This window comes from Lagopus leucura, unplaced genomic scaffold (assembly GCF_019238085.1).
Source record: "Lagopus leucura isolate 7727_CA_CO unplaced genomic scaffold, USGS_WTPT01 Super-Scaffold_100001, whole genome shotgun sequence".
NCBI lineage: Eukaryota > Metazoa > Chordata > Aves > Galliformes > Phasianidae > Lagopus > Lagopus leucura.
The window spans coordinates 48,548,124-48,570,860 of record NW_024962262.1 but is presented as its reverse complement, the minus strand read 5'-3'; the positions used below and the strand labels follow the sequence as shown (position 1 = coordinate 48,570,860).

General features: G+C 41.3%; 1 protein-coding gene across 1 annotated transcript in view; it reads left to right on the top strand.

Annotated features, from left to right (window-relative positions):
* ATP10A (ATPase phospholipid transporting 10A (putative)) overlaps positions 1-16,412 on the top strand; it is a 109,611-nt gene extending 93,199 nt beyond the window's left edge. Inside the window, exons 14-21 of the mRNA XM_042867938.1 lie at positions 1,310-1,631; positions 3,282-3,358; positions 6,909-7,034; positions 11,280-11,480; positions 13,498-13,578; positions 13,664-13,768; positions 14,099-14,286; positions 15,097-16,412. Coding sequence (XP_042723872.1) covers positions 1,310-1,631; positions 3,282-3,358; positions 6,909-7,034; positions 11,280-11,480; positions 13,498-13,578; positions 13,664-13,768; positions 14,099-14,286; positions 15,097-15,802 — 1,806 coding nt within the window. The 3' untranslated portion in view covers positions 15,803-16,412. The remainder of the gene's footprint in view (positions 1-1,309; positions 1,632-3,281; positions 3,359-6,908; positions 7,035-11,279; positions 11,481-13,497; positions 13,579-13,663; positions 13,769-14,098; positions 14,287-15,096) is intronic.
* The last annotated feature ends 6,325 nt before the right edge of the window (positions 16,413-22,737 follow it).

The following is a 22,737-nucleotide window of genomic DNA, read 5'->3' as shown; positions in this document are numbered from 1 at the left end:
ACTGAAGTCTACTTGTGAAGTAGCTTTACTTTGTTTTCAACTTGCACAATTAAGAGTTTGATGGCTTCTTTTTCCTTTCCCTCTTTTTTTTTTTTTTTTTTCCTTTTCCTGCTTCAACCGTAATTTTCAGGTAGGACAAATCTTTGAATACTTTTTGGTGAATTATATTCTAAGTTATAATGTCATGTGTCATAAACTTACTGAAGATTTAACTGTGTGTGTTGGGATCCACCAACATGCCATAACAACATAAATGCCTGCGTTTGGTATGCTTTGTGAAAACATCCCTCGTTTTGCATATTGGCACTAAAGCAACCTGTTATCGAACATTTGGTTAGGAAGAAAACAATTGAATTGAAAATGTGTGTGCTTTACACTGAAATGTAGTGTCTAGATAACTCATTCATGTTTTCTCAGATGGCTTTTTCTCAGGAAATAGGAACAATGCTTAAATTTCAGTGCTAGCACTCAAAAGCCAGAAAACCGCATCTACAGTAATGACTTGCTTCCTAACAGACCTTTTCTAATTCTTCTGAATTACTGATCTTTCCTGTGCTCAACTTGTCGCAAGCAGTCACAAAGAGTTTACTGATATGGTTTAACATGCAAGGAACCAGACCGATAGTGCTGTAGTCCTTTAATGGGGTGATAAAATTGGACTTCAGATCAGCAGAGGAGAGGTAGGTCAGCAGTATCCAGCTCCAAATCTTTTCGAAAAGGAAGAAAAGATAACAGCATTTTCCCTTTCTTGAGTATATCAACTGAACTGGTAAACTGACTTTCAATGATCTTTCGTTTTTTGTCATTCTTTGCTGTACAACCAGTAGCATTTCATTTTAAAAGTTCATATATTCTCAGTAACATCTTCTAGTTGAGTATGCCTAGGACAGAAAATTCAGCTTAAATAACCCTTAATTGGCCTTTAATAATGCATAACTACTTGATAAGTGTTGTAGGCGTATACATGGTGCTCATCACCATGCTCAACTTGGTACTGATACTGATCATTATATCATTCTCCAACGCTGTTATTCTAAGAAGGAGCTAAAAGAAATTAGTTTAGCATACAGTACTGCATGTTAAAGAGGAATTCGGTTTTAAGTCTTTCGTGTCTTCATTGTTGTCATGTCTTCCACAAAAAAAAAAAAAAAAAAAAAAAAGAGTGAATAGAGAATATTAGAAATTAAAACTTTTATGGTGCAGCAAATATAACACCTCCATATTCCTTATGCCTAAATATACAAAGAACACCAATTTTTGAACATACGTTCTTTTCTCTCAAACATGTTTGCTTTGAATTTTTTTTCAGGAGACATGTGCTGTCTTGCTGGAGCAGTGTCTGCAATGCATAGAGTCTAAATTTTCAAACGACACAATAGACGAAGCTACTGGAAACATGACTGTTGGGTTCAGCCCTCTCTATCCACCCTCTTCCCCTGTGCTTTCCAGCTTGGGCCTAGTGATTGATGGAAGGACTCTAGCTTACGCCCTGGAACCTACTTTAGAAGATAAATTTCTTGCACTAGCCAAACGGTGCCGTTCAGTTCTGTGTTGTCGCTCTACTCCACTCCAAAAGAGCATGGTAGTGAAACTAGTCAGAGACAAGCTCAAAGCAATGACCTTGGCAATAGGTAATTATCTCATTTTAAACTAGCCTGCTTTGATGTTTACTGAGAATCTTGGGTTTTTGACTTGCAGTTTGATCCTTCCAGCTGCCATACAACTCACACACCTTCTAGTTGTGTCTGAAAATGTTTCAAACAACTTTAACACGTTTATTCAAAGCTAGTACAAAACTCTTGGAATAGCATTTAGGATTTCATCCTACTGAAGGTAGGTGCTGGTGATACTACAGTATGCCTTGAGGTTTTGGCATGTTCAAACACTGCTGTGAAGATCTGAGTTAGCTGATACTGTGCAGAACACCATTTTGCGATCATTGTATTACACAGTACAAAAATGTGCTCATTGTTTCACTCAGCCATGATTAAGCTCAAGGGTCTGCATTTTTCATCACAAGTAAGCAATACAGCATAGGACATAAATTGGCCATCTGTATAGAAAATGAATTTACGATGGCATCATGCCAGCTGTTACACTACTTCACTGCTACTCATTCAGTTGGTGAAGGGCAGATTTTGTCATGCATCCTGGTTTAAATCTGGCAGCTTCTTTCATGTTTCCATGATTTTTACATAAGAAAAATCAATCAGCTTTTCTCAACTAAGATAGGTGGATGAAAGATAAGGTGTTTTGTGATAGAAGATGTGTCTTCTAGTGCAACCTGAGCCTAAACTCGTGATAGGCTAAGACACAATTGTAACATCTTTTATCACAAAACACCTTATCTTTCATCCACCTATCTTAGTTAATCATAACATAAACACATGGGTTGGACCTACCTGTGAGAAATCCAAAATACATAATAACTGCCAGGCACCTGTGATATCTACAGCAGCAAATGTATGCTGATTTTAAGAATCCCCATGCCCACTACATTACATTTATCACAAGTATTCCTTTCTCCTGCTTATTTTATGTCTCTGGCAGACTGACAGTAGGCATCATCATTTTCATATGTTCTCAAAAATATCTAACAGGTTAACTTGAATTATCCAGAAAGATTAAAAACAATAGTGAAGAATGAGTAGCTTGTGTTTTCAGTCTTTCTAAGCAATCTGAACCTGTGCATTGAATTCAAGCTCTTGCTCTCATTTAAGAAACTAGTTGTTCCATCTTCCCTTTTAACCAACACAAGCTAAGCTGAGTTTGTTTCGAACAGTAACAAAGACATCAGTTGTGTCACCTTGCAGTGTGATGATTAGAAAAAGAGCAAGAGATGGTGACTCTGTCACCCATGCAGATAAATCTGCCTGCAGCGCTATATTAGTGATGCCAGACTAGGCAATCCAAGTCAAGAATTCATCCACTTTTTCGTATTGCCATGTTTTTTGCTAGATGGGTGTCTTCACTGCATGTTTCATTCTTAATCGTACCTTACTGCAAACAGACAGTTATAAGGAAGCAGGAGCAGTAAGAAGCTCATTCTTGGTGTGTTTTCATATTTGTTCAGTTCAGGGCTGATATTTTAGGTTTTGCTGAAAAGAATGTCTCATCAGCTTTGCCAACCTTTGAACCTTAGGTTCCAAAGCTGGCTTTTTTTTTTAATCCCACAACTCCCTTTCTATACTCAGCCAACACATAGTAATAACTAGTTTTCATTTGCTTTGCTATTTCCTGGCCTACTTGTGATAAATAAAACTGTATCTTGTCATCTTCAGGTGATGGTGCTAATGATGTCAGTATGATCCAAGTTGCAGATGTTGGTGTGGGGATCTCCGGTCAAGAAGGCATGCAGGTAATGTTACTCATTCACTGACAAGCATGTGCAAAGACTGAAGTAGGCACTTCTCATATGCTTGACAAACCTGCCTTTTGGATAGCCAGCACAAATAAAGGAGAAGCTGCAAGTTGCGCTGAGTGCCAGTTGTGCTTCATAGGGATGCTTTCAGCTTGAGTTTGAGCTTGTATTTGTTCTCAGATCTGTGCTGCGCTTACATGTTAACTTCTCGGAAAGTTCAGCTTATCAGATCCCTGTAAGCAATGTATTTTAAGAAATCATTTAATAAATATTGGTTTCAAGGAGGGAATAAAGCTCAGCAATGTATTAGTTAGACTTGAAATTAGAGTCACCTTATTCTGCTGTTATTCTCTCTTGCACTGCTTGGTTATACTCCTCCTGTGGAATAGCTGCACAAGCCCATCCAGCTGAAGTAGTTTGTTTGCATAGTGTAGTGGTATCTTTTAGCCAGTACACCCACACAACTTTTTACTTAGTCTTATCCAGACAGCAGAACAGTGAAGAAATAGAAAATCTTGGCCCTTTGCAGAACTACTGCTCCCTACAGCACCAAGTGTTGGTTTTTTTTCCCCATTTCCTGCCACAGGGAATGGCAGAGTAGAGGGACTTGCAGTCTTTTGGATATCTTCAGCCTGTTATTACTGCATTTGCTACTGTATAAGAGGCACTTCTCCCATCCCCAAAAGAGAGGAAGCTTATTTACCTACTGTATTATCTATTGCCTCTGTTTCCTAATGTTAATGTAGCTCACTTGCTATGCTAGCACCAAAAATAGCAGTAAGGCACACAGAGTGAGGAAGATACCTCATTTTCACAACCTAAGAGCTCTTCAGGATGGATGGGAATTGTTTTTGTCCTGAGGACCTAAGCAGATAAACATACTCCTTTAGTTACCAGCAGGTGGTTCTGTGCCCCACGGTGGAGCAAAGAAGTGGTGATAGTTTTTTTATTCCAGGGAATTTCATGAGTACTGTGGTTTAACTGAGTTCAAAATACAAACTTAAGAAATAAAAATCTAACTGGGCTTTGAACTTAGATGGCACATTTGTGTGTTTTCCGGGATAAAAGTATCTAGAAGCTAGGACAGTAGTCTAGAGAAAAGCCAGATGTTTCTCCAATCATACACTCTTCCAAAGGCATTGTCTCTTGGCCACTGTTAAAGGCTGAATACCAGGGAATATGATGGGCTTCAGCCTGACCTAGTAGAGCTCTTATTTTCTCCTTTTAATCATCCATGAAGTTTAGTCAAAGTCATGTCCAGTGCAAGTGGATGTCCATGAGTGCTATTCAAAGAGAAAGATTTCAGGCTTCAAATTTCTTTAAAAATGCTTCTCCAGAGTTGGCAGCAGCTGTAACTTAGACAGGAAGAAGCTACCACAACAATATTCTGATACTTATAGCATCTCAGCTATAGGCCCTCTGAATCTGACTGTGGTGAATGGAGAGGGCAGGAGAAAAGGAAGCCCTGAACTAAGCTAATACCAAATAAATTAATTGCTACATAACAGAGCAACAAGAGCTTTGCATAGCTTTTGCACCATCACAGGAAACCCAGAGGAGAATGTGGAGTCTTCTTCAAGCCCACCAATTCAAAAAGGGTCTGCCCAGGCTCCTTGAGTCTTATCAGCTCTTATCAGCTTATCAACTCTTAAAATCTTTATATTAATTCAGATCTATTTTTCTCCTAATGTAGACATATGTAGCATGCGTTTTTTAATTCCTCTTGCCATCAATGCTACTTTCAGCTGAGCACTGACAATGAGAAATCCTCAGATGCCCTCGTTTCTTTTCTTTTTTTGTGGTGTATTTAAGTCTGAAAGTTATTTGTTCATTAACCCATTAAACTGTCTGTGTTTTTCTAAATGAAAGTTCAGTGGAGTGGAAAATATTAGTAGATCTCTTCCTTTGCTCCAAGGTCCAAAGAACCATGCAGGCCTTTTTACTATAAACAGCTGTCAGAATATTATGCATGCAGATACTCAAAAGGCTCTGAGGATTTGGATGTCTGAAACAGCAATACACTCTGATTCATTTTCTTTCCAAATTCTATGGAAGTGTGTGGAGCATGAATCATTTTTTCCTTTGAAAAAGCTGGAAGAAAAAATTAAAAAGTGAAAATTGAGACGATATTTTGAAGTGAAATAAACATACAGATGCAGTTGGATAACACTGTCTTCCCATGTTCCTCATTCTAATCAAAATGGAATTTTAAAAAATTACACATTTCTCATAGTGTGTTGTGAAGTAATATAGAAACAGAGCTGCAAAGAAGCTAACCGTTTTGCTTGAGCATTGGGACAGGCTGAGATTGGGCAGAGGATGAGGAAGCAGATGTGGCACAGCTCTGTTCTCAAATCGTGAAGAGCAACGTATCTGCAAGACAAATCAGACTGACGTGTGAGGTTGTGACAACTGTATCTCAGTACCTGAGAAATCCCAGGATGGATAGGTCAACATTTGAAAAATGTCCCAGTGCTTATATTAAATCTGTTGCTTAAATTACATTGCATTCCAGAGTGTTTCAGAGTTTATTTGAATAGCTTCTAAAAGCACACTTATTTGGGAAAAATGATTCCTTTTGATGGTTTACCAAGAGAAGGAAGAGGGAAGAATTAAAAGGAAAGATGTCTCATTCGAAAACATGGTCAAAATGCTCCAGAGAGTATGAGGAAGACTTGATCCTCTGGAGATTTTCACCTTTCCTCACGCTTTTGCTGAAAAGGTAGCTGATATCAAAATTAAAAACTAAAAATTAAATGTAAGGTAGTATTATATGAAATCTTAATGTGATCCTAGGATATGGGAGATCATGAAATGCCTGTGATAACCATCACTTACCGGATGGTGTCATTTAGATGTACAGTGCCTTGAATTTTAGTCATTCAGAAGTAGAGAGAAAGTGCATCCACTTGACTCATGTTGTCAGTTTGATTTGGCAGTCTGCACAACCCCAGGGGAGTCTCATCTAACATGATTACTCATAGAGAGTTTTAGCACATGATTTTAAAAATCCCTCAAAATACGAATGTCTCAGAACTGCTGAGTACGCTTTATAAACCAGGATTGCAAATGTTCTTTGAAACCAGTATTTTTATTGCTTTGTCTTTTAAAGTCCAGTAACTGTGATGCAAGCTCTTAATTGTGCTTTTCTGTTTCATTCACTGGCAGTTCATTTTGCCCCATATGTAACCCTTTGGTTTTACAGAGAAAGACATTACAGCAACTGAGATGTTCACACATGTGTTACTCTGAGCCCTCAGGCTCATGCAAGTACTTGCCAGCCATTGTCCCAACTCTTGCTTGTCACAACCTGGAGTGTAGACCATCATCTCCACTGGGCAAGGACCAGGTCTTCTGGCATGTTCTGCAAAGCCACCGGATTTTCTTACGTGAATCCCAAGGCTGCATTTCCTGTGCGCTATAATGAGCTTGATTCCTCATCGCCACAACTTCCAGTGACTTTATAAGCTGAGAAGATGACTATGTTCACTGTTGGGGTTGAATGTGACACCTTACAATAGTGGTTTCAACTTTCCTCTCATTACAGGCGGTGATGGCAAGCGACTTTGCAATCCCGAGGTTCCGACATTTAGAGAAGCTCTTGCTTGTTCATGGTCACTGGTGTTATTCCCGACTTGCCAACATGGTGCTGTATTTCTTCTACAAAAATGCAGTAAGTGTTTAACTTGGCAGCTTTGTAGCAACATATGTTTCCAGGGTTTATTCTGTGCTAAGTGAGCATTAGGTCAGCCTTCAAACAGCTTATAAATAAGCTGCAAAAAAACTTGCAGAGTTGAAAGACAGCTGGCTGCCATTTGCAAAAATACAGGACTCACTCCATAACAGCTACAGTGTGCTGCTGAATGTGCAAATTAGGTAACAGAAATAACAAGCACTGCTTAAGAAAAGTTTCATTTATAGAGCAGTTTCACAGAATTTAGCTGGCTAGACACGGGAGTCTTTAATGCCAAGGTCATCCAGCATTGGTCCAAGTAGCCCTTGGGTGTGTTTTCTCTTCCTGACTCCATCTTGTAATTGCTTATGAATCATTGTACAATGTCCCTGGTGACTTGAGATAATTCAAGACCTCTGTATGTCTCAGATGCCAAGATCTGGAAGATTTTTCATTGATCTATCTTATTCCCAGCTAACTGAAAGAATTCATTAGAAAGGAAGCACACCGTGGTGAAGAACAGACTAAGGGTCTGTGTTTCCTCCCTGGTGCATGAAACAGGAGTTAGTCCAGTCCTGGGCACTGAGCCATAGCAGCTCGACTGCCTGGCTCATACCAAGTGTCTTTGCATTGATCTCAGAGTACAAAGGTGATTGATTGAAAACTGCCTAACGAGACAAGCAAGAATTCCATCAGCTGTGTGGGAGTGGCTGGCTGGCACATTGATCTCCTCACTTTCAACACCTACAAATCACCCTGGGAGCCAGGGATATGAAGAAGTGGGAAAAAGAAGACAGCCAGATCTCTCAGACCTCTGCTTACTCCAGAGGATAATATGTGAACCATGAGTGGGAGAATGGATTTCATCCTCACTATCCAAATGTTACTAAGAAAAAATGTAGCTCTCTGTTTCGTAAAAGTTGCATTCCAAATTCCATCCAGTCTCAATTTTTCAATCAGTGGTAAGTTTTTATGCAAATTCCTCTTCGTCTGGCTAATCTCTGTCTGATCCCAACCTGAAGATAGTCATCTTCTCAGGAAAAGACCATTATGTGCTGAAAATTTTAAATATTCTTGGAATATATAGGAGAACTAAAGCATTAATAAACCAGCTTTGTGCTAACATGAGCATGATAAAATGCTGTCTGTGGTCTGATCAGAAACTACATGCAAAAAAAAAACAGAAGGGGCTTGGAAAGTCTGAATTGCTGCCTGAGCCTGGAATAGCAAGTAGACTTAAATCATGTTGCAGTCAGTGGAGGTTCACCTGTTGAAACACAACAATGAAATATGTGCTGGTTTTCAAATGTGTGAGTACTACAGCTTGGTCCTGGATGATGCTGGACATCTGCACTCTAGCCCCAGCACTGAACATTTCCAAGATACCCTTTGGTTTGACAGTATCAAACCTCCCACTTCCAGGAAATATATTTCAGAGCAATCTCATATTAAAATAATAATAATAATAATAATAATAATAATAATAATAATACACATAAGACATTCCAGCAGTCAGCAGTCAGAGATGTTGTTTATATATCTACATTTTTGTTCAGCCCTTGTAAAATCTTCCATTTCCTTTGGTACAACTCCCCTTGATTACAAGTATTATTTCTCATGCCATTTTTAGTAAGACATTTTCAAAAGCTGCTGCCTCAGGGTTAGCATAGAACTGAAGAATATCCCTTTGTAGTGGCTCTGCCTTGGCAGCCTTCAGAGTTTTCTGAGCAATTCTTGTTTCTGCTGTCTCTAAACTGTAGTGGGATATCCAGCATACAGACATGAATATGTCTGACACTGTGCCTGCCCTTAAGGGAAGATTATTCAAAAATGAAAGATAGGAGCACCTGATCTTTCTGCTAGGAGAAAATTTTGGATGGTTCTCAGTGGAGAGAAAGATATCTACACTGCAAATGTTCCTAAAGGTCTCTACTCACTCAAGTGTTATTTTTCCCAGTTGCATGTATTGTGAAACTTTCCATTTTCCCGTAGAACCTAACTCAAAGTTTAAATTCCAAATTGCTGCAAAAGCCATTTGGAAACTCAGGTGACTTATCCAAGAAGATGTTTGGCTTGGAAGAGAGAATAAAAATACAAATAAAATATAAACTAAAACATAGCATGACTGGAAATAACCAAGCATGACACAAAGGGACTTTATATAAACAAACTTCTCCTGCACAAGCATGCACTGCTTGTTCTCCTTAATGCATTACCTCTGCAAGAGAGCACTGGACATTTTTTGACATGCACTGTATTCACTGAACTCTTCCACTTGGGGCCAAATTCCTCAGAGACTCATCTGGGAGAAAAAAAATAAATAAATAAACCTTTCTTGTCAAAAATCTAACTCAATTTTTACATTGAAAACTCATTAAATTTAATTTGTTTTCACTGTTTTTCAGGTGGGTAATGTACACAAATGAGGAAATGCTGTGTTTTAAATCAAACACTTGTTTAATCCAAAATAAAATTTGAGGGGGGAGAAATTGATTCACTGGTTACTGAAGTGCCACTTATTTGTACAGCTTTCTTTAACCGCACTGCTGAGACCCAAACTAGAGATAGCATGAAAAAACTCATGAGTGTATTTTCATCAGACTCCCTATTTTTGTCAAAGCCAAACTGTTTCCAGGATGGGAATTTAGCAAGGCTCTGGAGAGGAAAATTTCTTAGGTCCAGGATTAGCTGGATTATGTTTATTTCAAGCAAGCAAGAGAAAAGTCTCTAAATCCGTGTATTTATTGCAATTCCATTATGTGAAAAGACTCAGGAAGTTTTGTTGTCTTTTGGACGTGGAACGGAAGTCAATTTCAAAGTCTGTTCGATTGTGGATGAAATTGCCATCTTCCAGCCAACTGATCAAAAGCTCTGTTAACCCAGGCCTGTTTTAGGCAAAGCAAGACGTTTTTCCTGAAATATATGAAGCACTTCTAGAGCTGATCCTTAAGATTATGCTTAACTTCTAGAAGATTAGTTTATGGTATGGGCTCACAGATTGTGAGACATGTTGCTACTGATAAACAAACTACTACAGTGTAGTATGCACATATTGCCTGAACATGTACATACTGTGCAGCTCTCTGTATACACATCTATATACATTTATGTGTAGCAGGATTAAGCCTCATATTTTCTGGCAGTTTCCCTGTACAAGACATCCTTATTCTCCTTGCAGTGGTTTTCACTGCCAAAGCAGACTGTGGGTATTTCTCTTACACATTTGAATTTCAGACAGAATAAATTATTATTTTCCTCTAAATACATGAAGATGAAAAGGGTTAACATACTCCAGTTAGTTGAAAGCGTTGGAGAACAAAATATAAAAGAGAAAACAAGAGGTCACGTCATTTCCCTTCTTCATGGTTAAAATGAGGAAAACCCCTGAGGGTCAGTTGCCAAGGTTGCCTTCTCTGTAGTGTTAATCACTTTACAGAGAGTAATTAAAATTGGGATTTTAGGAGGAGTAAGCCTTGAAATTTATTTCCTTCCCTAGGAAGCTGTGCTAGACCTCAAACCTCCCTTCACAGGTGAAATCAGCACTTCTCCTAAGCCCTAAAATCCTTAGGATTTTTCATGTTGCAGGGATTGTAGAAGAAGGTAGAACCAAGCTACCAGTCTCATTGATGTATATGCAATCAATTCCTTCATTCAAATGAAGAGTAAGTAAGGCAGAGGAGTCTTCACTGCGCTGTTCATCTGCTGAATTTCAAAGCACAAAGATCAGAACAGTTAAGAATTACTTTGTTAGACCCTGTTATTTCATCTGTCTTGCTTCTGGAAGTCTCATGTTAGTCTTGGAAAAACTCTGCATTTACCCTTTCAAGACTAGCTGAGCCTTCTAAATCAGAAGAAGGTGTTATTATGGAACTGCTTATTCTTATGACAGCAATGTAAGTGCTGTGTGATCAGTACTCAAATACCTACAGGTCAGCTGCAGCTGGGAGAGTTTTTTATGGTTAACTGAGTTACATTTCAGAATTTCACTTGAACTGAAAATTCAAGTCCTGACTCACAAGACCTGAGGGCTCAGCAGCACAAAGAATTCCAGATTTGCCAAACTGTGACTTAGTTCAGTGGTACAGCCATGAGGAACAGTGAGTTCAAGTCTAGGTTTCACTAGAAAACTCACATGCTTAGGGTACATGGATAAGTCCTTGCAGAACTGGAATGAGAATGATTTCAGAATGGGATGATGATGCTGTCTCTCCTCTCATATTTATGGCATTGCTGGTTCTCTTTCAGATGTTTGTGGCCCTTCTTTTCTGGTACCAGTTCTACTGTGGGTTCTCCGGCTCATCCATGGTTGACCAGTGGTATCTCATCTTCTTTAATTTGCTTTTCTCTTCTCTTCCACAACTGATTACTGGTGTGCTGGATAAGGATGTGCCAGCTGAAGTGTTACTATCTGTACCTCAGCTTTACAAAAGCGGACAGAACATGGAGGTAAAAGCTTCTGCTTTTTGTAATATTTTTTTTTTCTTAGATGCCTTCAGTTTCAATTGGAAACCAACTTGGCTCCAAGTGGACACATGGCTGATAAAAAGATGTGGATAATCATTGTTACTATTGCTTGCTATTGCTCAACTGAGTCAAAGTATCTAGGTGGCAAAAGTACATCTAAAACATGATCAACAACAAAAAAGACCAGCTATGTTTTGAAATGTTTATCGGGTGCGAAGATGGGCACTTCAAATCAGCCTGAGCTGAGCATTTCCCTCATGATCTATACTCACAAATAGCTACTGAAGTTAGATTTTTTGTAGTACCTCACCATACTTAGTCACAACTTCAAGCCTGAGCCCTTTACAGACAAAAGACAAAGATGGTTTTAAGAGTAAGCACAGAGGTTGATAGACTCTGAGTGAAGCCATCAGCAGCAGACGGTAGATTCAGAAAGCTTTGTTGAAAGCACCTTGTTCCTGTCTGCTTAAGTTGCACAAAGAAGACAGGAGGAATTGCAGGGGGGACTGAAACCAAATTTCCAATAATTACATCTACAATGTGGGAAAATCTTTCTGCTTGGCAAAACTATACACATCCAGTTGTTGCTTGCAAGGAAAAAACCTTTCTTAAAAGTATTGACACTCTGCTCTCTGAGGGAGGCGGTGACCATTTTGCCTCTCAGTGTCCTTGTTGACACACTGCTAGACACTGTGCTGGAAAGTTGAAAGAATTTTAGCACTTTAGTGCAAATTCTCTTTTTCACCCAGCTCCTGGTTTCCATTTTTTTTTTTTCATGTTTCTTTGAAATTTAATCACATTTAAGCTTGTTGGGTATTTATGTCTGCCTGTCTTCAGCTGGCAAACTGGGGAGAGAAGTCTCCAGTGTACAGTACATTTCCCATCAGCAAGCACAGGGACTATTCTAAGTTTGTTTGAAATTTGGTGAATGTTTTCTCTGAATACCTAAAAAGGAATTTAAAAACCTGGCGAAAGTTCTCCTTCAAGAAGGATCACTTTCAGAAAAGTACCTGCTGTATGCTTGTAGAATTTCAAAATAATTGAGGTTGGAAAGACCACTGGAAATTATCTTGCCCAGCCTCCTGCTCCACACTAGCCTAACTTCAATTCTACATGAGGTTGCTCAGAGCTTTATCTAGTCCAGTTTTAAATATTTCCAAGAATGGAAATTCCACAGTTGCACTGAGCCACCTGTTCCAGTCCTTATTCACATGTTTCTTCAGTAGACAAAAGGACACCAGAATTCTTTCTAAGCATCTTTCAGTTTTTGCTTTTAGGCTGCTGTGATATTCTTCAAAGGGGGAAGATCTGAGATGGGCCTGGTGACTAAAGACAGAGTCTGTATCCTCAAATAAATAAATACATATTTTTCCACTTATAAATTATTTTTCCTTATACTTCAGTCTTTTTTATGATCATTCATACCACCCCAATCAAAATATTAGATTAAATATTGTTTTTAGCAAGCAATTTTGTACCCACACACAGATAAATTATATATATATATATACATATGTTTTGTATGTGCATTTGTAACATAGCATACATTCCTACATGAATTTTCATTACGGTTCATTGTTGTGGATCTTCCTTTCTAAGCATCTATGCATTCTTTCTTTTTTCTCTCTTGCAAATATACATTCCGTGTTCGGGTGCACATGCTGTACATGATTTAAAACCCATTTACTCACATGCCTTCAACTCAGAGAGCACCTGAAATCCCTGGTGTAACTGTAGTGCATAAATTTGGGCACCTTCATAAACGTCTGCTGGTCTGAGTGTGTATTGGAAGTGTCAGATTCAGATTACACCCTCTGGTAGCAAGCAAAAATGGAGAAGATTCTCCTCCCAGAAGGGAGTGACTTGCAGATAGACTTCATAATTCATCCCCAAGGGTGATCATCAAAGTGTTGGAGACAGTGGCACAAGCCACTCGAAAATACTTAGCCCAGCAAATAGCACCTCTGATTTCCTTCTTTTCTATTTTTTTGTGCTGCAGGAGTATCAACCACACATGTTTTGGATGAACATGATTGATGCTATGTATCAAAGCCTTGTTTGCTTCTTCATCCCTTATTTTGTAAGTGTTTGGTTTAAGACATTCTATTTCAGGCATGTTGAGAACTGGTAACAGTTTGGGCTAAATTCTGTCTCCTCCTTTACAGACTTACTATGATTCCGAGGTGGATATTTTCTCCTGGGGAACTCCCATCACCACAACAGCGCTTTTCACCATCATACTACATTTGGCTATTGAAACCAAAACTTGGGTAAGATACCCACAGTCTCCACGGAAACTTGCTGGCATACTGTCATTTCTTTCTTAGTGCAATTTTACAGAAACACAAGATGTTCATTCCATTCACCCAGCACATTCTATTTTTATCAAGTGTTTTAAGCAAACATGAAAAAGGTTTTGAACTGTGACTTATGCACAGCATTTAGTGTTTTGTATCTAATAAGAATCTTTCAAAATGCAAGGCTCTAAATTCTTTGCCGTACATGGATTTAGCTTCAGAAATTAAGAGCAGTTAATTTAGAATCGTTTTCTCAGAAAGGAAAGAATCATTGCTCTTTTGTTGTTTCTTTTGTTGTTCTAGACATTCCTCCACTGGTCATCTTGCATATTCAGTATCCTTTTATTTTTCTTTGTGGCTCTGGTTTACAATGCTTCCTGCCCAGTATGCCATCCTCCATCCAATCCCTACTGGACTATGGAAAGGCTGATGGGAGACCCGATATTCTACTTCACTTGCATTATATCACCAGTAGTTGCATTGCTGCCCAGGTATTGTATCATTTCTCATATGTGAAAGCACTTCATACATACGATTACGAGGGCAAGAAATATATTCTCTCATTGGCTTATCAACCAAGACAACATTTTTCACTGGGTCATTATATCAAGTCAGGTCGTTTAACCTTTTCTGTGCTCCTGATCACAGGAAGAGACCACAGTTCCTGGCTGTACACCACAGGAGGGGAATAATTGTAAACAGTTTGGTCCTGTAGACTGGTGTATATTGAAGCTACTGGTCATGCAGAGATTTTCTGTCTTGTGAGGTTTTTCATGATTCTTCCGGATTCAACCTGTCCTGATGTACAACACAGAAATTGTGATAGTTCATAATTCTGAACTATCATAGCATAGAATCATAGAATGGCTTGAGTTGCAAGGGACCCCAAGGATCATCAAGCTCCCATCCAAATCCAAATGCAGATCCACCTCCAGATCTGGCACTTAACCAGATTGCGCCCATGTTGTGGACTCACCTGCCTGCTTATGGATGTAAGAAGCCTTCCCTACCGACTGATCTACCCTTTGCCTTGAATCCACATCAGGAAAGATGAAAGACCCTGTGCCATCACAAAGTGGATCACTGGCTAAAAGCCATTTTTATTACACTGCTTGTTATTATTCACATATTAGCACAGCAGTCAGAAGTTTTCATCAGTAGTCTTTCTTGTGTCAAACATAAGAAGGGCACATAAATCTCTTATTTTCCTGTGTTTTACATTTTTTTATATATTCTCATGATAATAACTGGAGTACCTTCTCTCTTTCAGTTCCTTTCATATGCACGTTCTCTTCTTGCAGATTTCTGTACAGAACCCTTCAGGGAACACTATTCCCAACGCAGCTTCAGCTTGGACGCCAGCTGAGTAAACTATCTCCAGAGATTCGCACCCAGCTTCTGACCAAGCTGGACGTCAAAAAAGGACCAGTACATCAGACACAATCCTTTGCAAACAGCTTCTCACCAAACCTTGTCTCGAATGCCAGTGACAGTTTTAAGCCTTACAACCAAAACCCGCCTTCACCAGCATCTCCAACAAATGAGTCACTTTTCCAAGAGCGCAAAAAGGCAGAGCGTGCAACAGATCTGATTGTGTCTGCCTCTCCTCAGCGTGCTCTGATTTATGAGGAAAGCAGTCTCCCCTCATCAGCACACAGCCAGGAAAGGTCAGTGGGATTTCGTGAAGTTACTCACAGCACTTCAGAGATGGAGTTGTCTCCCATGGGAGGAACTTTCCCATGGAGCTCGGCAGTCGACCAAACAGACTTCAGTTTGTTGAAGTGGATCACATCAACTCCACTGTTCAGCCGCTTTGGAACTGTTTTACAGGTGTCATCAAGTAGTTTACAAAATGAAACACAAGACGGTATGTGTGTGCTTGGCTCTTCCTTGCAGGAGGACTTCAAAGACTTAAAAGAACAGAGCTCAAATAACTTCCAGGACAAAATGAAAGGGACCCCAGCTGACCATTGGAAAAGTGACAATTCCGAGTCCACCTTTTTATGACATGGGCCTTAAGTATATTTATATATTTTCTATTTGCACACATTTATAGTGAGATTACTCTATTTGTTTCCAAAAAATGAAACAGAAAATCAAAGGTACAGAGTGATTATTTAAGAATGTTTAAATACAGTATATTGAAATAAGAGCTTTAAATATAAAAAGAAACACTTGAATGTTCCATTTGTATGGTTTTTTATTTTTTTCATCTCATTTTGTAAGGAAATGCCGTCTCTTTATTTTTCAGATGCTTCTCTTTTATTCTGACACATATTGTAAAAGTAAAGGACCCGTCTAACATATCCAAAAGGATTAGATTTAGCACCAATCATTGATACTGTTACAGGCCATTCGGTAATCAAAGATGCAAAACCTTGATAACAGGACACTGCATCCCATCCGTTGTCTGCTTGCCGCGGGGTTTTGTCATAGGGGCAAAACATTTGGCAAGACTGTGGAATTATGACACACATCTCTGTAAATGTTAACAGTATCTTACCACCGCATGAATAATACTGGTATTTTATAAGTGACACCATATTTTGATATTGCAGCCATAGCTTTTTTATGTGTCATGATAAAACAATAAATAAACAACCATCCATATTGTAAAGTGACGTCTCAGTCTGGTGTTAATACTAACTCAGCCCCTGACTTGCAGTACCTGGCATGTGGTTGGTTGTGACCTTGTATCTGGCTGTTCAACTTCTGGTAGTTCCATTTGCATTAGAACTATGGGGTGGCAAAGAGGCGGTGCCCTCCACAGAGATTAACATGGAAGTATCTGTTGTGTTGGGACCCTGCACCAGAGGGGCTGCTTTGACTGCAGGAGTCGGTCCTGCTTGCTAATGGACAGCCTGGGAGGAAGGTTTTGTTCGCATCTTTGCTGCTGGTCCAGCCAGGTAAAGTCAAGCCCTTGGTGATCAGACACAGCAAGGTGCCTGAGCCTGGTCTAAGACACACAGCTCCAGTATCAAAAGCAGGGAGCTGCACTGCTTTTGAGATTGTGCCTGAGCAGACTTCGTGTGTCAGAAGCACTATTGGTGTATTGGCCTCTTCCCCAAAGTCAGAATTGATAATAAGAGAGTGGGAAGTGCCTCTTGAAAGGAAGACACAAAAGCAATCTAAGAGCCATCAGCCTGTAAATATGTTACCCTGATCAAACGTGACACATCAACATGTAGCTAAACTACATTTTGGAACTGGAATTAATTAGGGATAGAGCAGATACGCTGAGGGACTCACAGGGTTGCCAGTGCCTTCCGTGAAGAGTTATAAGCACGTGGCTGACTCAGAAAAGTTCAGGCTGTGAGCTCAGTGAAGGTGGGCAGGCATAGGCACTGATGCATGCATACAACCTTGCTGCTCCATGCCCTGCCAGCAGGGCAGGGATGTGCTGCCCTCAAAGCTCTTTTTGATCTTTGTTGTCTAGGAAGGGGAACTGCACAGCTCAGCTCAGGTGGGGGAACTTTTTGCACTGTCTCAGCTGGGTGAGAGGATTCCTCATGCAGACACCTCTGCTTGCTCTGCCACCCTTCTGCATCTTGATGGTGCATCTGCTGGGACTACAGTACAGGTAATGTTTTGCAAGGTTAGTTAGCTGTATTTAACACACAACTATGCAGCAACTGCCATTTAAATTATTCACCTACGTAGAGATGCATTATCTTTTAATGTCAGAGGGGAAATGTGTCAGTTTTGCTATCTGGTTAGAAACATTCCCTTGCCTGTAAGATGGGGCCTCACAGAACAGCAGGGTGTGGGCTGCCAGGTAGGTAGCCAGGCATTAAATGCACCTTTCAGTCACAAGAGTCCTGGGCTGATAGCAGCAGCATGCCATGTGTGTCACACGTGTGCCTGTCACTCTGCCTTGTACAGCTTACAGGCTAAATAAAACAGAGCACGGTCCATCACAGCATGCAGGTGACAGGGATGGAGGCTGAGCCTTGGGATTATTATTTGAGCAGGCTGTGCTCTCTGCAGCCTCCCATGACCAGTTGGAAGTTCCAGCTGTATTTTGAGGCTCAGCTACTATTCCTGGCCCAAACGTGGCAGTACCTTGTGAACCTGAGGCAAACCTTACAGATAGCAAATTGCAGCCACTCCAGCACAGAGCATGCAGGCACAAACCACTTCATTGATTTACCTCTACCTCAGGGCCTGGTGCAGGCAACAGAAAGAGCTGGAGTATCACTGGGCATCTTATTGGAAGATACTCTCATAGAAAGGAATGTAATTCTTTGCTAGCAATGCCTTGTGACAGATTACATCATAGAATTATAGACTCATTAAGGTTGGAAAAGACTCTCAGATCATCTAATCCAACCAGCAGCCCACCATGCAGTGCTACCCCCACTCATGAGGAGCTACGAGATATGAGATACGAGATATTTAGTGGCTTGTCGTAGCAAGGGTAATGGGAGGACGGTTGGACTAGATGATCTTGTAGGTCCTTTCCAACCTTGTGATTCTACGATTCTATGATTCTATGCCCACTGCCCACGTCCCTCAGTGCCACATCCACACAGCTCTTGAACACCTCCAGCAATGGTGACTCCACCATCTCCCTGGACAGCCTGTGCCACTGCCTCACTGCACTTTCTGAGAAGAAATTGTTCCTAATATCCAACCTGACCATCCCCTGAAAGGGTTGCTCTGGGGCTGACAGGTGCTTGTGCAGTGCCACATGGTTGTGTTTGTGCTGCACTGAGTGTGTGTATGGTATACCCATGTCACGTGTGTAGGGAAGCTCAACATTCCTCTAGATCAAGGTCCGCCACTGCAGCTTTTGGTTTCTGCAATCTGATTTACCCCAGCTGGGAGTCAGACCTCAATAAGTACTGTGTTCTGTTGCAAGAAAAACCCATGCTTAGAGATATATTAGGGACATATTTTGAAGTGCATGAAATGTAAAAGCTTTGTGCTAAAGGATAAAAAAAAATCTTGTTATGGCAGCACTGGTGCAAACATCTCTGAGTTTAATCTGAAATAAACCAAATGATCCCTCTGACCTCAGTGGCGCAGTGAGCTCAGATAGGGACACCCATAACATCAAGGCCTCCACGTGCCAGAAGTATGCTGCAAGATCCCTGTGGGCACAGAACTCGGTCAGTGTCAAAGTCAGTAAGAGACCTCCATTTTGTTTGGGGAGATAAATTCTAAAATAATACAAATGGAATTTCAACCACGGAGAGGAAGATAAAAAATTAAAAGGGAAAAACAAAAACAAAACAAAACAAAAAAAAGAGATTTCACATTTGGAAAGAAAATATTAAGTAAACTCATTCTTCTCCTTTCAGATCAAGTTCTCTCTTCAGCTGCCAGAAGACAAACACATCAAAGCACATTACTTGCTGGGCTTTAAGGCTTGTCAACAACTTGGAGCTCTATTAATATTTGAAACATTTTAGCTAAGCAAACACCAGTAGCTTCTCGAAGCTGTGTACATTGATTTTAATCAAGTAGAAATAAACTTCTCAAGTTAGTCCTATTGGCGCAGATGAGCCGTGATCGTGTCTTACAAAAGAAAACTTGAAACTCATGAGGCTGATGCTCTCAAAGCATGCAACTGTTTTCATGCATGGCTCCACCAGCCCTTAAAATACCCATTTCCAGTCTGTGAGCAGCATGGCTTCAAATAATGACTTCACTGAGCCCTGCAAGCAGTGCTACATCTGCCAGCCTTTGCTTGATGAAGAAGTCCACGTTGAAACTAATGACCCAGAAGAACAGAGCTATGAATTAAGCATTGCAATGTCCCGTATTCCTTGCTCTTATTTATGGGAACTAACTTCTTTGTGATTTATCCACTTTATAAATTTCTCTTGGATGCGTAGAGGCCTTCTATCAAGTTAGCACTCTAAGCTCAGAAATAACATCTCCCACACACGCTGGTGCAGTGGAACTGGGCGTATAAACGTCAAAACAGAAAGCAAACGCTCGGTGCTTTCACACAGTGCTCCAGCCATATACTACTGCCCCACACCCAGGGCAGCCACACACCTCTTTGCTCTTATCAGCATCACATGTAGAGCTGTGGCCATACCCCTAATCCCGATGTCACACTGGGCTCCACCCCAGGCTTTCAAGCCCAACTGTAGCAGGCCAATCACCCAATCCACACACAAGCAGATATGGGAGATTTGGGGAGCTTTATCCACTAAAGGTGCTGCATGAAAGGGCTTTGCTCTAATATCAGCTACAGTAGTGCAGATATATTAAGCTTAAAATAAATTACATCAGAATTGTACGGGGTTGAATCACTGGCAGTTGCAATTCCTGCCCTAATCCCGACATTTACATCAAAACCTGAACTAGAAATAGGGATAACCTCACATTTTCGAGTTTTTGATCCAAGCTGCTCAGTGCCTCAGGCATTGTTCACTCTCACAGTAAACTCAGACATGTACTTCTGTAACTGAGTGCGTGTGGGAGCTCAGGATACCCATGCCAGTACAACAGCCCATGCTCAGCAGTGTGTGCCAAAGGCACTGCAGAAGCTAGTAGAGATGGGATTGTGCAGATGTAGAGCAGCAGTACTCGATGATCTCTGGAGGTCCCTTCCAACCCCTACAATTCTGTGATTCTGTAAGCCATCTCTTTGTAAGCAGTAAGGAGAATTATGGATGGATTCAGCAGCCTCAAAGCAGACAGGACAATGAAGGGAACCTTAGCAATCAGCTTGGTCATCCCGATGTTACTGTGATGTGTATGGGGCAGGCACATCACAGAACAGAAATAGTTCCCAAGTGAACTGGGAGCACTGGGAGAGAATGGAAAAAGCATCAATGAAAAGCTGGCACTAGGCAACTTAAGCTACCAAGTGCCTAACTCTGCTTGTGCTTGCTCAACTCATTTTCCAAAAGCAGTAAGTTTTATGGGCTTCTGCTAATTCACGGGCCATTTTATGTGTACAACTGTATCTAACCATCCCTGTCTTCCTGCTGCAAAGAAACAGCTCTTCCCCACTTTCCTCCCCAGAACACATACACACAGAATCACACAGAATGGCCCAGGCTGGAAGGGACCTCAAGGATCATCAAACTCCAACTCCGCCACCGCAGGCGGGGCTGCCAACCTCCCCATTCAATACTAGACCAGGCTGCCCAGCGCCCCATCCAACCTGGCCTTGAACACCTCTGGGGACAGGGCATCCACAACCTCTCTGGGCAGCCTGTTCCAGCACTCCGCTGCTCTCATTGTAAAGAATTTCCCCCTGACGTCCAACCTAAATCTTCCTTCCTTCCCTTCCTTACATAGGTAGCATCGAGTCACCCTTCCCTTCAGAAATCCAAAGTACAGCACAGCGGCACTCGTCATTTGCAGGATTCGAGACGATGAAGGGCCTGGAGCACCTCTGCTGTGAGGAGGGGCTGAGAGAGCTGGGACTGTTCAGCCTGGAGATGAGGAGGCTCCAGGGAGACCTGATAGTGGCCCTTCAGTATCTAAAGAAGGCTATAAGGAAGAAGGTGGCAGACTGGAAAAGAGGAGGCTTGGGGGGATCTCATCAATGCTTAAAAATACCCAAAGGATGGGTGCACAGAGACTGGTTTCAGTAGTTCCCAGTGCCAGGCACAAACTGGCACACAGAAGCTCCCTCTGAACACCATGAGCACTCCTGTGCTGTGCAGGTGATGCAGCAGTGGCACAGACTGCACATAGGCTGTGGGGTCTCCTCTGTGGAGATATCCAGCAGCCACCTGGACATGGCCCTGGACACCCTGCTCTGGGTGGCCTTGCTGGAGCAGGGGCTGGAGCAGGTGGGACCTGAGGTCCATGTCAATGTCAGTCATTTGGGGATCAGTGATTCCGTGACTAAAAACAAGAGAGAACCATGTCTCTTTAGGGGCCTTTAGCCACTGAAGGCAGTGGAGAGGCCTCTTAACCAATCCTAAGAGGTGTATTGGTGGATATTTCCTCCATACCCCTCAAACCTGCCCACTGGAGGAGATTCAGCAGCAGCTGAGGCTGCTCTTATCCCAGACCTTACCTGCAAACTCAGAAACTGGAGAGAGGAAACGGGAATATTCAGCATTTCACTGTACAAATCTGAAAATGCACAGCACTTTCTTTTCATCAAATTGTTGATGAAAATATAAAGGTTTGATTTCAAGTGAAAAATAAACCTTTTAAAGCTACACATCTGCAATAGTTATATTTACTTAAAGCCCAAATTTCTGACAAAGTCTTGTCAGTGGGCGGGGTGTTTGCAGTCTGTACCAGCCCTGACATTTTGCAAACACAATTACATTTGTAGATCATCTTAGATTTGCACTGAATGTTGAGGCTTAGAAGTGAACTAATTCACTTAGATCAGTATGTACTGGTGATGCATGCAAATTTTGGATGAACCAAGCAGCAGAGAACCTCATCTTCCAGTCTCACTTGTCTGTGTAGGCCTTGCACAGCATCATACTATGTGATGTGTCCAGGGTTAGCCGCCCTCCCCTATGAGAACAGGTTGAGAGAGATGGGGCTGTTCAACCTGGAGAAGAGAAGGCTCTGGGGAGACCTAAGAGTGGCCTTTCAGTATCAAAAGACAGTCAGTAAGAAAGAATGGGACAGACTCCTCAGCAGAGCAAGGGGAAATGGCTTCAAATTAAAAGTGGGGAAATCTAGTAATTAGTTTTTTATAATGAGGGTGGTGAGGCACTGGCACAGGTTGCCCAGAGAGGTGGTGAACGCCCTGTCACTGGAGACATCCAAGGTCACACTGGACGGGGCTCTGAGCACCTGATCTAGTTGTAGTGTCCCTGTTCACTGCAGTAGAGTGGGACTAGGTGACCTTTAACAGTCCCTTCCAAGTCTAACAATTGTACAATTATGTGTCCCAGAGGGCCATTCTATAACAAAGGCCACATCACCTTTTTGCAAGCAGGAGGGCAGTGGACAAGGACCAGCTCTGGGACATGAGTCCCCCTGAGGCTGTGAGCACCTGG